At 41.3% G+C, this 14,734-nt stretch overlaps 1 protein-coding gene across 6 annotated transcripts in view; it reads right to left on the reverse strand.

The window, feature by feature from the left end:
• MAGI2 (membrane associated guanylate kinase, WW and PDZ domain containing 2) overlaps positions 1 to 14,734 on the reverse strand; it is a 132,945-nt gene that overhangs the window by 6,397 nt on the left and 111,814 nt on the right. For 2 of the 6 annotated variants that reach the window (XM_039354512.1, XM_039354513.1), the window contains one exon: positions 13,248 to 13,336. The exons of the other annotated variants lie outside the window; for them this stretch is intronic. In XM_039354512.1, coding sequence (XP_039210446.1) covers positions 13,248 to 13,336 — 89 coding nt within the window. The remainder of the gene's footprint in view (positions 1 to 13,247; positions 13,337 to 14,734) is intronic. 6 annotated transcript variants of the gene reach the window in all.

The following is a 14,734-nucleotide window of genomic DNA, read 5'->3' on the forward strand; positions in this document are numbered from 1 at the left end:
CTTCCCCTTCATCTCCATTCAGCTTCCTTTTCAGAAAAGAGAATGAAATCAAACCCCACAGTCTAGTTTAACGAAGAGAAGGACAAGGGGGGACATGATAACAGTATTCCAATATCTCAGGAGCTGCCATAAAGAAGAGGGAATAAAGCTATTTTCCAAAGCACCTGAAGGCAGGACAAGAAGCAACAAATGGAAACTAACCAAGGAGAGAAGCAACCTAGAACTAAGGAGAAACTTCCTGACAATTAGGACAATTAACCAGTGGAACAATCTGCCTCCAGAAGCTGTGAATGTTCCAACACTGGAAGTTTTTAAGAAGAGACTGGACAGCCATTTGTCCGAAATGGTGTAGGGTTTCCTACCTGAGCAGGGGGTTGGACTAGATGACCTCCAAGGTCCCTTCCAACTTTACTACTATTACTATATGACAGGATCCCTCTGTGAAAGCGTATAAATAAATCGAGTGTAAGTTTAAAAAAAAATGATACAGAAAGCCAAAGATAAAGAGCCCAGTTAATTATCCCTATTAGACTTGAAATTAAACGTATTTGGGTAACGCGGCGCAAATCACCAGTGGAGCTATAAACATGAAGCAATTCATTAGGCCGGGAGTTAAAGCCAATGATAATTCAACAGATAAGAAAAGCCAAGTTTTGAAGGTGGCAAAGAGTGAAATTAAAAAAACAACAACAACAAAACAAAAGGCTTTGTGTGGTTTTGTAAGGAATTAGCGACATCCAAATAGCTATCTGGCACTTTTCCAGGCTCAATTTCATCCTTTGCGTTTCCAAATGATCTCTCGTAACCCAAAAGACCTTGTTCTGGGGGTGAGTAAAAGATTGATGGTGGGATGTGAATAAATAAAATAGCCCCTTTTTTCTTCTAATATCTTTCAGTGGCTACAAGTACTAAAATAGCTGCTTCGTGGTTGAAGGGCTGGATAAGGAAAGCTGGAGGTAAATGGTCAAGTTTGGAGGGTTAAAAATTAATTTTAATAGCATCCTGAAGCACCTCCCTAGCAAATCTCCTCTTTCTAGGGGTTGAAAATACCCAGCCCATAACAACAACAACAACAACAACAATAATAATGACTCGATAGGTAGACAAAATGCCAAATCCAGTCTGAACATCTGACTGACTGTGCGATGATCGATAATAATAATAATAATAATGAAGTTGGAAGGGACCTTAAAGGTCATCTAGTCCAACCCCCTGCTCAGGCAGGAAACCCTACACCATTTCGGACAAATGGCTATCCAGTCTCTTCTTAAAAACTTCCAGTGTTGGAGCATCCACCGCTTCTGGAGGCAGGTGGTTCCACTGGTTAATTGTTCTCACTGTCAGGAAGTTTCTCCTTAGTTCTAGGTTGCTTCTCTCCTTGATTAGTTTCCACCCGTTGCTTCTTGTCCTGCCTTCAGGCGCCAATTTTACTCTAGATTTTATTGTTCCTATGGCTATCGTGATGAACTGTGCTGTAAAATGACTAGGTTGCCTCAGAGGACATTACCATCCTGTGATATTTTTTTTTCTGCTCAAATGCAACTCTACTCAAACAGCAAATTTGGATTTGCTCTGCCATCCATAAGTTGATAACGTTTTACAAATAGTTGAATAGGAAAAATGCTCCATTTTTGTCCCTTATAGGAGAGTTCCCCAACATTTCCGGCTTTGTGGACCAGTAGGGCGGTGGTGGTGGGAGAGAGGATGCAAGCAAGCGCGCAGCTCTGCGCAAGCAGCCTGTCTGTGTGCCTGCTGCTTACTTAAATGGGGCATGCACGGCCCCTCCCGCTGCTTTTGCAAGGGAGGGCGTGCGTGCACGTGTGTGTGCTCACAAGTTGGGGACTCCTATCTTATAGGTATTAGTGTTTCTGGCCTTTCCAGGTAAATTCTTTACAGGTAAATTCTGCAGATATTAGTAATTTTGAAGCATGTTATTTGACTAATACACACAGATGCTTGCTTGCTTCCTTCTCTAAGTCATTATATCCCAAAGATGAATTTTACACCATTCCTGTCTAAAACTACAGAATCTGTCATTTGCTTCCCTAGAGGGAATTTTGGATGGATTTTCAGATTACTATTATTTTTTATTATCTTTGTGTTCTCCTCCTTCCAAGAGCTTAAGGGTGCTGCTGTTTGTTAAGACAAAACCCCAATGACTTATTCTGAAAGGTACTGACTTGTTCATACTTTTGAAAACAAAATAGATAAATGGGATTCGAATCTTGGTGGCGAGACACAACATAACTGCGTGACCTTGATACATTTGCAAAAAAGTGGGGGGATCATCTACGCCAGGGGTCCCCAACCCTTGGTCTGTGGACCAGAATTGGTCTGCGGCATGCCAGCAACCGGGCCAGATAAACAAGTAAAGCCCCATCCGCAGGGTGCAGGCACCACACAAAACCACGCACCCCTCTGGTCCGCGGAAAAAGCTCTCTCCACGGAACCGGTCCCTGGTGCCCAAAAGGTTGGGGACCTCAGAATTACGTTGCTCAATCTTTGGACCTAAATCTATCAACTTCAGAAATTTAGTTTGGAAGAGATGCTCTACATCAGGGGTCCCCAACCCCTAGGGCCACTACTGGTTTGTGGCTCATTTGGAACTGGGCAGTGCAAGTGGTGGGCCAGCTGCACGCAGTTCTACTCACACAAGCGGTGGGCTGGCGCCTACGTGCACGCGTGTGCAACTCAACTTGCAGTCGAGCGATGCAGTCAGACCACCAAGCTGCAAAGGTTGGGGACCGCTGCTCTAGATAATCTAAAACAACACACACAAGCACACATTTACACACACCATGCACACTGACAAAACCATGGAGGAAGATCCTTTGGCTCTTCACTCCCCTTTTACAATCAAGAATTTCTAAATCTGTTCATTCATCTGGGAGTGATGGCAATTTACTGGTTCCTTGATTAATTCCTTGATTGATTGATTGATTGATTCATTCATCAATATATTAAGTTCTATAACTGGTAAACCAGAATAATCTTTCACAGGAGGAAGGAAGGCTAACCAAGAACCAACTTCTTCCTTGAGTGGGAGAATTTTGATCATCTCATTAGTCATTCTTTGATTCCAGGTTTCCCTCAAACTCACCGCCCCAAGGTCAGACTTCTGCGTCTACAGTAATTTTTATGAAAAGTTCAAAAACTCTCATTTCAGAGTCCAAGTAGGCGACATTACCATTTTGTTTATGAAGGGAGGAAGCAAATATTATTCTTCGGAGCAGATACAGCTTAATGAAGACTACAATGCTTTCTTAATATGGCAAGAATAGTAGAAAAACAAAAACAAAAAAAAGTTTTAGTCTTTAATCTTCTTAATTTTGGCCTCCTGCAGTTTCTGCTTATTTGGCATCGTCTTCCTGTGAGATTTGAGCAATTTTTATACTGCCCTTTTGAAGCGGGAAGATATAATTAAATCACCTTCAGCTTGACTTGTTAACAGCTAGAAACTCTGTTTGTTCAATTAAAGGCAGCTAGCAAAAAAACCAATCAGCCCTCGCTGTGCTATCTTTATTCATGATATCACAGAGTCCAACTTTCTGAGTTTGTCCAATCAGCAGAGACTTCCCATTCCTGGGGGGGTCTCTATTCTGCCAATCAATTTGATTTGATAAGCATCAAAGCAGGGAACTGCACCTTTTTAATTTCTTCTTACAGGATGCTGAGCTCAGCTTCAAAATCAAAATATGAAACACTTCAAAACATGAAGTGTTAGTATCACTTTATAAAGCAAGGCAACTGGAATCCTGCATCCAGTTTTTGGTCACCAGGTTACAAAAAAGAGGTTGAGACTTTGGAAAAAGTGCAAAGAACATAAATCAAGATGATTAAAGGTTGGAGACTAAAACATACGATTGCAGGATTTGGGTTTGGCTAGTCTAGAGAAAAGAAGGACCAGGGGCGACATGAAAGCAGTATTCCAGTATCTGAGGGGCTGCCACAAAAGAAGAGGGGGCCAACTTATTTTCCAAAGCACCAGAAGGCAGGACAAAAAAACAATGGATGGAAACTAACCAAGGAGAGAAGCAACCTGGAATTAAGGAGAAATTTCAGAACAGTGAGGACCATTAACCAGTGGAATAGCTTGCCTTCAGAAGTTGTGGGTGCTCCATCACTGGAGGTTTTTAAGGAGAGACTGGACAGTCTGTGAGACGGTATAGGTTCTCCTGCTTGAGCAGAGGGCTGGACTAGAAGACCTCCAAGGTCCCTTCCAGCTCTATTCTGTTGATTCATTCATTCCTTCAAATCTCCTAAAGTCTCATCAGAAAGAGAGATTTTGCTTGCCCAAACTGGGAAGGTAAATTTGAAATGAAGAGTTACTGTCTTCCCAATCCTAATTGCCCCTTCTGGTGGTCCTTTAACTGTTTTGCATAATAACTTCCTCTCACCTGGAACAACCTGCCTCCAGGAGCGGTGAATGCTCCAACACTGGAAGTTTTTAAGAAGAGACTGGACAGCCATTTGTCTGAAATGGTCTAGGGCAGTGATGGCGAACCTTTTAGAGACTGAGTGCCCAAACTGCAACCCAAAACCCACTTATGTATCATACAGTGCCGGGCGGGCGTGGCCCATTGGGTGGGTGTGACTGTGGTGGTAACAGCAGACTGGGTGGGACTAAAAAGTTCAATTAATCAATTCCAACTTTGCGAGATCTTTTTTTCTCCGCGAGAAGTTGAAATTGATTGATGGGTTGAACTTTTTTTTTTTTTTTTTTTTTTTGCACACGGCGGCGGAGGCCTAAAGCGAAAAGGTTTTATAAAACCCACCTGAAGGCCTAGGACTGGGGTGACAGTGCGTGTGCCCACAGAGAGGGCTCTGCGTGCCACCTGTGGCACACGTGCCATAGGTTCGCCACCACGGGTATAGAGTTTCCTGCCTGAGCAGGGGGTTGGGCTAGATGACCTCCAAGGTCCCTTCTGACTTTTTTATTATTGTTATTGTTATTATTACCTTCCCAGTGGCTATTTTTGATGGCAATCGTTCAACTGTGGGTTATTCCTCTCTCTCTCTCTCTCTCTCTCTCTCTCTCTCTCTCTCTCCCTCCCTCTCTCTCTCTCTCTCCTTCCCACTTAGGGCTTCAAAGAAAAGATCAGAAGAAAAAAGGAAAAAAGAACACAGAGAGAGGAACCATGAACATTGGCTCCCTGTTGGTTGATACGGCAGCTGTGTAATGCGCCATTCAGACCTCCTGACTCTTCTAGGGATGTCAGCCAGAGACACAAGATATAATAGTAGTAGTAGTAGTAGTAAAGTTGGAAGGGACCTTGGAGGTCATCTAGTCCAACCCCCTGCTCGGGCAGGAAACCCTACACCATTTCGGACAAGTGGCTGTCCAGTCTCTTCTTAAAAACTTCCAGTGTTGGAGCATTTACTGCTTCTGGAGGCAGGCTGTTCCACTGATTAATTGAGATCAATGAGCTCTCTAGAGAAAACTCAAGATTAATTCATTTCTTTTCCACGGGAAGGTAAGCAATGGCTTTGTTTTTCAAGCGTTACCTGCTCAGGGCTTCAAATGTTATAGGAACCAGACCGATCATTTTAATTTCTCCCTGTTGCATAGGCGTAGCCTGAGCGAGCCTTTTAGCATATGTAGATTCAAACATTGGTGGTTTTTTTTTTTTATACCCAATTTTTTTTCCCTTAACAATCCTGACACGGTCAGTTCACGTTTTGGATGTTTTGAATATCTTGAGTACGAATTTATTTATTTATGAGACTTATATACCGCTTTATAAGTGCAAGCACTCTCTAAGCGGTGTACACCAGTAAGCAATGTATATATATAAATTTACATTGCCCCCAACAATCTGGGTCCTCATTTTACCTACCCCGGAAGGATGGAAGGCTGAGTCAACCTTGAGCCGGTGAGATTTGAACCGCTGACCTGCTGAACACAGTCAGCTAAAGTGGCCTGCAGTACTGCACCCTAACTGCTGCGCCACCTCGGCTCTTTTTAATAAGAATTCTCTTATGCTAGTTCACTACTATGAGAAAGTTAAATCATTCCTGCTTCCTTCACAAGGAAAATACCGGCATTGTTCATTCAGAGAGGCCACTTATGCAATAATTGCTCAGGAATGCTGTGTTTAATTGTTCTTTCGGTTCAATGGTGTCTGGTTTTTGGAGACGGCCTGTAAGGTTTTTCAGAAGTGGTTTGCCATTGCCTCCTTCCCAGGGCTGAGAGAAAGTGACTGGCCCAAGATCACCCAGCTGGCTTTGTGTCTAAGGTAGGACTAGAACTCCCAGCCTCCTGGAAGTTCACCAAACTAGCTCTCTTTGTTTAAATTATCCTTTGTTTGTTTCAGTTAGAAATGTTTTCATGAAGGAAAGAGAAAAACTTAAAAAAAGAAGGAGGGGAAATGTTGAAAAACCAGTATCCAAAACGACATACTTTCATACTCCAATGAAAGGAATAAAACAGGAAATTGAGATTAAAAAAAACTTACAAACCCTAATGGAATTCCAAAATGTGACAAATTCTATTTCCGGCGTTCACTTCTGCCAGATATTTTAGAGGCCATAATCGTGACATAGACCAGGAGGAAAATCATTGAGGAATGGTCTCCTCATTTTTACCTTATTACTGGATTTTTATTCTTACCCTGCTTACATTCATCCACATTATTTCCCAGTTCCTAATTTATAGCCAAAGAAACTCTATTTTCCATGATCGTTTATCCTTCAACAGCAGAATTGACCACTCTTATGTCTCATAGCAAAAATCAATGTGCTTTTTTAAAATTATAATTCACTCAGGAAGTGGCTGGCTTTAGAAGACTAGATCCTTAACCCCTAAAACTACTAAGGCACATGCGAAGCAACACAATGCAAGAATAGGTAATATTTTTTGAATTATCATCTCCTGCTAATCGGCACACACTGGTTTTTACAAGACACGCAGACAGCCATCCTGTTGCAGCCCTGCAATAAAATTAAGTATTTTCTCATTTCTGATCTCTGACGTTTAAACAGGCAAGACTTAGTCTTATATGGAAGGAATAAATCAGCTATTTCTCATTTGTATTTTGTTCTTGTCAAGGGTCAGGCTTGTGTTGTTACAAAATCAATTTGCACTAAAATGTTTCTTGATATGGGATATATCAGGGTGGAGCTTTAAAAAAGTCAGACAAGGCATGTTAAAAAGCTTTCTATTAATAATAACAACAATAATAATAACAATAATAAAATAATAATAATAAAGTTGGAAGGGACGGAGGTCATCAAGTCCAACCCCCTGCTCAGGCAGGTAACCCTATACCATTTCAGACAAATGGCTGTCCACTCTCTTGTTAAAAACCTCCAGTGTTGGAACATTCACCGCTTCTGGAGGCAGGTTGTTCCACTGGCTAATTGTTCTAACTGTCAGGAAGTTTCTCCTTAGTTCTAGGTTGCTCTCCTTAGTTCCTTAGTTCTAGGTTGTTCTATTGTCCTCTATAGGTAATCCTCAACTTACAACAGGTCATTTAGTGACCGTTCAAAGTTACAACAGCACTGAAAAAAGTGACATGACCGTTTTTCACTTACGTCCCCTGGTCACGTGATCAAAATTCAGATTTTTGGCAACTGGTTCCTATTTACGACACTTGCTGTGTCCCGGGGGATTCACTTAACAACCGGATTACTAATTTATCAACTGCAGTGATTCCCTTAGCAACTGTGGCAAGAAACGTAAAATGGGACAAAACTCACTTAAATGTTTCACATAACAACAGACATTGTGGGCCCAACTGTCGTAAGTCGAGGACTATCTGTTTCTTTCACTGTTTGTTTTTGCTGCTGCTGTTAATAATTTAACTTTATATGGTGAGAAGGGCTGGCCTATCACAATATCCATTGTGTAAATATAATTTAAAACTTCAGAAGACATTTTAAAAAGAGGCGAATTACTGATCTGAAGTCAGATCCCCATGACACATTTCTCTAATCTGCTTTTTGTTTACAAAGCTGGGATAAAAGTGCCTTGTTTTCCAAAAGGATGTTACATCCTTTTTTATACATGTTATTTATTTATCACGTTTGCAAATCTCCACAGGCTGAAAGGGATCCTTCTTCTCTCTCTCTCTCTCTTTTTTTTTTTTTAAAATCCTGTTTACACACTGCCTCAAATCTGCAGTGTGTCTTTGTTAAAACACAAGGCATAATATATAGCAGGACAGAAATTTGTCAAAACGTTCGAACGATGGTGAAATACGTATCCTGGTTTCTTTTTCGGTGCAAAAGGCAACAGAATATTTCCTGATCATTTTACACTTTTATTCGGATCGGATAACAGCTGCAGCCTTGCGTTGCATGAAATAGGGCCGTCCATAATTTTTTATATACTTGGTTTTTAAAAAAAAAAAAAAAAAATCTGTATTTTTTTTTTAAAGGAGATTAGCTTCTCTTCCTTTTTATTTCCCCATGTAGTTAGTTTGTTGAATCCAGATCCCCCCTTTTAAAGCCCAGGGTAAACATTCATTAAATTTCCCTATGAGTTTCAAACTCAGGTTAACCTTGAATGAAATTCATAATTGCCCAAGGAAGCTTATATTGCATCAATTAAAAAAAAAGAATCATGACAGGAATATCAAAGAACTCCAATGAACTCAATAATTTATCTATTCGGGTACAACATAGCTTCCTAAGAAACATGTAGGGCAGGGGTGTCAAACTCAATTTCATTGAGGGCCGCATCAGCACAGCGGTTGCCCTCGGGGGGGCGGGGGTGTGTGGCCAGGGTAGGTGCGGCCTACTGGGTGGGCATGGCTAGCTCTACATTGTTCGTGTCAAGGGTGCCTGTGGGGGCTCAGCCTCTCGGCGCTGTGAGGAGAGCGCCCCACTGCCTGCCGAAACCCCTCCCCCGGAGCCCATCAAGCCGGATAGGTGAAGTAGGCGAGGGCCATTTGCTGGCCACTTCCAGGTGATGGTGCATTTCTTCATTCCTCACAAAGGGGGACACCTCCCCAGGATGCACCCAGGGGACGGGGCCGACACGGCAGGGGCTGGTTCCTCGCTGTTTCCAGACGGCCTTGTGGAGCTAAGACTGAATGCGTTTCAGCATAGATGGCCACCACAAAATTGTACATTGGCTCCCTCACTGTTTCCAAAATGGCTTCGCGGGCCACATAAAACCACTTCGCGGACCGCATCAGGCCCCCGGGCCTTGTGTTTGACATGTCTGATGTAGGGCATCGCTGAATCTATTGCATTAATTGAACTGTAGCAAGAAGTTAGCAGTTGAACTGGCAACTTGCAGAGATGAAAATACAAATAAATCTGAGGGAGTCCTTGATGCTCTCTGATCTTGCTTGTTTTCTTGCAGACGTTTCATTACCCAAACTAGGTAACATCATCAGTGCTAGTACTAGCACTAGCATCAATAGCACTGATGATGTTACCTAGTTTGGTCATGAAATGTCTGCAAGAAAACCGCCAAGCTCAGAGAGTACCAAGGACCCTATAATTCTCCTCCTCCTCCTCCTCCTCCTCCTCCTCCTCCCAAATCCCATTCCCTTCTAGCACTGATGATGTTACCTATTTGGGTCATGAAACGTCTGCAAGAAAACCGCCAAGTTCAGAGAGCACCAAGGCGCCCTCATGTCAACCCTGAGCTACACATATCATCCTTTATTAGTGCAAACAAATCTCAGATAAAGAATATATTTAATGCTGCAGTACTCATGAATCATCCAGCCGGACTTGGCATAATGGTTAACCTAACATCAAATCGATTGATACATTTTGGAAAAAAAGGATCAAGTAAAATCAAACACATTGAGTTAACAGTAGCTATCTCTGTGTCCAAAAAGTCAAGACGGCAATTCAACCATAAGATCAAATCCACCCACCCGTCTATTTTGTAAATGTGCATCTCACATGACATAAAACTGATCTTGTGGTTTCAGTTGCACAACTGAAGCTTTCGACCCCCTTTGGGGCAGAGAATTGTCGTTTGCAGACCCACCGAAGTGAAAGGATGATGTCTTGAGGATTAGATAGACTCTTTTAAACCTTTTCTATGCAAGGGATATCGTACAATCACAATTTTCAGGTTGGTGAATTGTGTTAAGTTACAGCAGATCATAAGGTACAATAAAGAATTGCAACAGTCATTAATTCTGAGCCATGTATGATGCCATTTTTCAACCATTAAAACGTATCATGTTTCAATCAGAAATTTGTTTATTCATAATCTGAATTGTTTTTTGATTTTTTTCTGGATTCCAGATTGAGAAGACGTGCATCTTCACATTCAAATGACATTATATCTATATCTCTATATCTCTGTATCTCTCTCTCTCTATATATATATCTATATCCATATCTCTATGTCTATATCACTCTATCTATCTGTATCTGGGTCTGTGTCTGTGTCTGTATCTGTATCTGTATCTCTATCTCTATCTCTATCTCTATCTATCTCTATCTTTATCTCTATCTCTATGTGTGAATATAATACACATATAAAGAATGGTTTCTGGAATTGGGTATGTCTAGTTTAACTGAAAGAAGGATTAGGGGTGACTTGATAGCAATTCCTCCAATATCTCAGGGGCTGCCCCAAAGAAGAGGGGGTCCACCTATTCTCCAAAGCATCTGAAGGCAGGACAAAAAGCAATGGATGGAAACTAATCAAGGAGAGAAGCAACCTAGAGCTAAGGAGAAATTTCCTGACAGTGAGAACAATTAACCAGTGGAACAACCTGCCTCCAGAAGCAGTGAATGCTCCAACACTGGAAGTTTTTAAGAAGAGACTGGACAGCCATTTGTCTGAAATGGTGTAGGATTTCCTGCCTGAGCAGGGGGTTGAACTAGATGACCTCCAAGGTCCCTTCCAACTATTCTATTCTATTCTATTCTATTCTATTCTATTCTATTCTATTCTATTCTATTCTATTCCATTCCATTCCATTCTTACTATATATATGAAATCAGAAAAAAAATATTTTCTGTAATGAACTTGGGATCATTTATCCTGGTTCACAAACAAAGTTATGCCTAAACTGTATTATGCATTTTAGTTTTTTTTAGAATAAGCCCTAGAATGGAAAGCGGGATTTTTTTTTTTTTTTTTTTTTTTGCAAATGAATATTGAATATTCTCCTTGAAGGAGAATTGAATTTGGATACCATGGTAATAAGATGGGATTTAAGCCAATTATTCTACTTTTTATACTTAACCAATTTCCTTGGAATGTCTTTCTGGCTTCACCATCCAAACTGGCTCATTTGGATGGAGATCTACATTTCGAAGGCACAGCCTGAATGAGTAAAAGTTGGAAACGTTTTAAATAAAACGTTAAACTTCTTTTAAAAAAATAAAATGCAGTGAAATATCATTTTTTAAAAAGCTAGTTTCCACGGTTTTTCTTGGTTTGGATCAGTGAGCTGATTGTCAGATCATACTTCTTTAAGGGGTGCACGACTGAACCTGCCAATAATTTAGCAGTTTTAAAAAAAACCCATCTTTTTTTTCCTCTGAATTTTTCATCTGCAGGAGTTCTGCTTAGGTGACACTGAACACCACCCGAGTTGGTTATTCATTGTGTGTGGGGGAAAATCATTCAGAAAAAAACAACAACCCTCGATGGCAGAAAAATAATGTAAGCAGAAACATGTCTGGGCCTCCATTATAGGATTAAAAATGAACTGGATGTAACATCGACGTGTTTTTCCTGCCAAGGTTCATTTCAACTGAAATGAATGAACAGAATTTTTCAACAATCTAACAAAATGAAATTCAATGGTGAAAAAAGTAAGGTTCTACATTTAGGCAAGAAAAACCAAATGCACGGGTATAGTATAGGACAGGTGGTACCTTGCTCAACAGTAGTAACTGTGAGAGGGATCTCGGAGTCCTAGTGGACAATCACTTAAACAGGAGCCAGCCGTGTGCTGCAGCTGCCAAAAAAGCCAACGCAGTGCTGGGCTGCATTAACAGAGGGATAGAATCAAGATCACGTGAAGTAATAATACCACTTTAGCATGCCTTGGTAAGGCCGCACTTGGAATACGGCATCCAGTTTTGGTCACCACGATGTAAAAAAATGTTGAGACTCTGGAAAGAGTGCAGAGAAGAGCAACAAAGATGATTAGGGGACTGGAGGCTAAAGCATACAAGGAACGGTTGCTGGAATTGGGTATGTCTAGTTTAATGAAGAGAAGGACGAGGGGGGACGTAATAGTTGTGTTCCAGTATCTCAGGGGCTGCCCCAAAGAAGAGGGAGTCAAGCTATTCCCCAAAGCACCACAAGGCAGGAAAAGAAGCAACGGGTGGAAACTAATCAAGGAGAGAAGCAACCTAGAACTAAAAAGAAATTTTCTGACAGTTAGAACAATTAACCAGTGAAACAACCTGCCTCCAGAAGCGGTGAATGCTCCAACACTGGAAGTTTTTAAGAAGAGACTGGACAGCCATTGACCTGGGATAGGCAGATGTGGATGTTTGATGGTATTACAGATATCGTCGCAGGATGGAAGCAGTTCTTAGTAAGGCCGCCTTTTGCTATTATTATTATTATTATGGCTCATCGCACAGTCAGCCAGATGTTCAGACTGGATTTGGCATTTTGTCTACCTATCGAGTCCTTATCCAGGACATGGGATAGGCAGATGTGGATGTTTGATGGTTTTACAGATATCGTCGCAGGATGGAAGCAGTTCCCAGTAAGGCCGCCTTTTGCAATTGACTAATAGCGAATTTGTCAATGCCAATGGTGTTCAAGTGATGCTCCAGCTGTTTTGGGATTGCACCCAAGGCGCCTATTACTATTGGTACTACCCTTGCTTGCTTTTGCCACAGTCTTTCTATTTCTATTTGTAGGTCTTTGTATTTTGTTATCTTCTACATTATTGTTGTTGTTGTTGTTGTTGTTGTTATTATTATTATTATTATTATTATTATTATTATTATTATTATTATTATTATTCCTGGCTGAGGAATTCTGGAAGTTGAAGTTCAAAAGTCATAAAAGGGCCAGGTTTGAAGACCCCTGGTCTAGGGTCTACTGCTTGAGCAGGAGGTTGGACTAGAAGACCTTCAAGGTCCCTTCCAACTCTATTATTCCATTATTCTTACATTTTTCAGATCTGAGGAGGCATCATACATGTCACAAGCAATTGGACAAAGCTCCATTAAAAAAGAAGAGAGAGAGAGAGAGAGAGAGAGAGAGAGAGAGAGAGAGAGAGAGAGAGAGAGAGAGAGAGAGAAAAGAAATCTGTCAAATGAAAGTAGATTAGCAAATGGCAGAGTGTACACACCGTGTCTTTAGGGTGGCCCAGTAAGTAGAAATAGGGGGACCCATGCTTGTCACTTTTCATGCACATGGAGAGACTGGAAGATAGCGTTCCTAAAGGAAGGGGAGGAACAGCCTAGGACCAATCATTAGAATTAACAGAAGCAGTAACATCAAGACATTATTAATAATCATTTACTATTATTATTATTAACATCTACAGCAAAACAGCTTTACTTGATTAGAAGAGGCGTTTATAAGCAATAGCCAACTTTTTTTTTAACACAGAGAAGACAAAGAGGCATGCAGGCGATTAATAACAGAAAAAGAATTGCAGACATGTTTCAGAAGCAAGACAGACAGACAGTCCTTGACTTACAACGGTTCCAAGTGACAGGGGAACTGAAAAAAAAGCGACTTATGGACGTTTTTCATACTTACGACCACGGCAGCATCTCGACGGTCACGTGTATCAAAATTCAGACATTTGCAACGGGCTCATATTTATGACGGTTGCAAGGTACTGGGGGGGTGGTGGTCACGTGATCGCCTTTTGCAACCCCCCTGACAATCAAAGTCAACGGGGGAAGCTGGATTCATTGCACAACCGTGTCGCTAACTTAGCAATTGCAGTGATTCACTTAAGCAACTGTGGCAAGAAAGTTTGTAAAATAAATAAATCTCTCGCTTAGTGACATAAATTTTGGGCTCCGTTGTGGTCATAAGTGGAGAACTACCTGTGTAGGAGAAGTGGGGAATAAGCCTTCAGGTGGTCCCAAAAGGCCTCTGAAGGTTAAACAAGGGTACAGGGGGATCTGAACGAAACCAGTTTCGTTTCACCCAATAGTTTTGTCTGTCAACGTTGGATAGAAATGCAACGTCTACGGAGATGCTCAGTCATCCAGGCCATGGTTATCCCAAAGGTGCTTTATTCCAAAAGGCCACTCAACTTCCTTAGTTTTTCCTTGGGGTCTAGAACTGGAGAAACTTCCTGGATGAAAAGTGAGGAGAAGCCATCCAACGTTTTCCAAGAAAAAAAAGCAAGAAAGTCCAGTTGCCTTTTGGAAAAAGGCCCTTTTGGGATGGAAATGTAACATTCACATCACCCTAGACCAGGATTGCTACATCTTTTTTTTTTTTTAGATGCTCCTGTCAATGCTGCAAATATTATATATTTTTGCTTTTGACAATATGTACAATTGTCTGGTAATTATGGGGTTAATACAGAGCAGAAGGGGGGTTGGGGGTAAAGCCCGGGAAAGAAAGAGGAAGGAAACCTTTGACCTTCACACTAATTGGATAATGTGAGATATGACCGGCTAATTTAGGGAGGGAACATGCTGATAATTGAACTGCTCAGAGGAAGAGAACTTAGATTCTAGCATCCCTCTGTTGTGCCTGTGCCGACATTTTGTAACAATAAAAGACTTTTAGGAAAATAAATGCCTGGAAGTTCTTTGGAATGTTTCATTAGCCAGAACCACAACAGCTCCATCATTGGAGGTTTTTAAG

The sequence above is a fragment of the Crotalus tigris genome, unplaced genomic scaffold, assembly GCF_016545835.1.
Source record: "Crotalus tigris isolate CLP2741 ecotype Arizona unplaced genomic scaffold, ASM1654583v1 scf7180000018553.2237530, whole genome shotgun sequence".
NCBI lineage: Eukaryota > Metazoa > Chordata > Lepidosauria > Squamata > Viperidae > Crotalus > Crotalus tigris.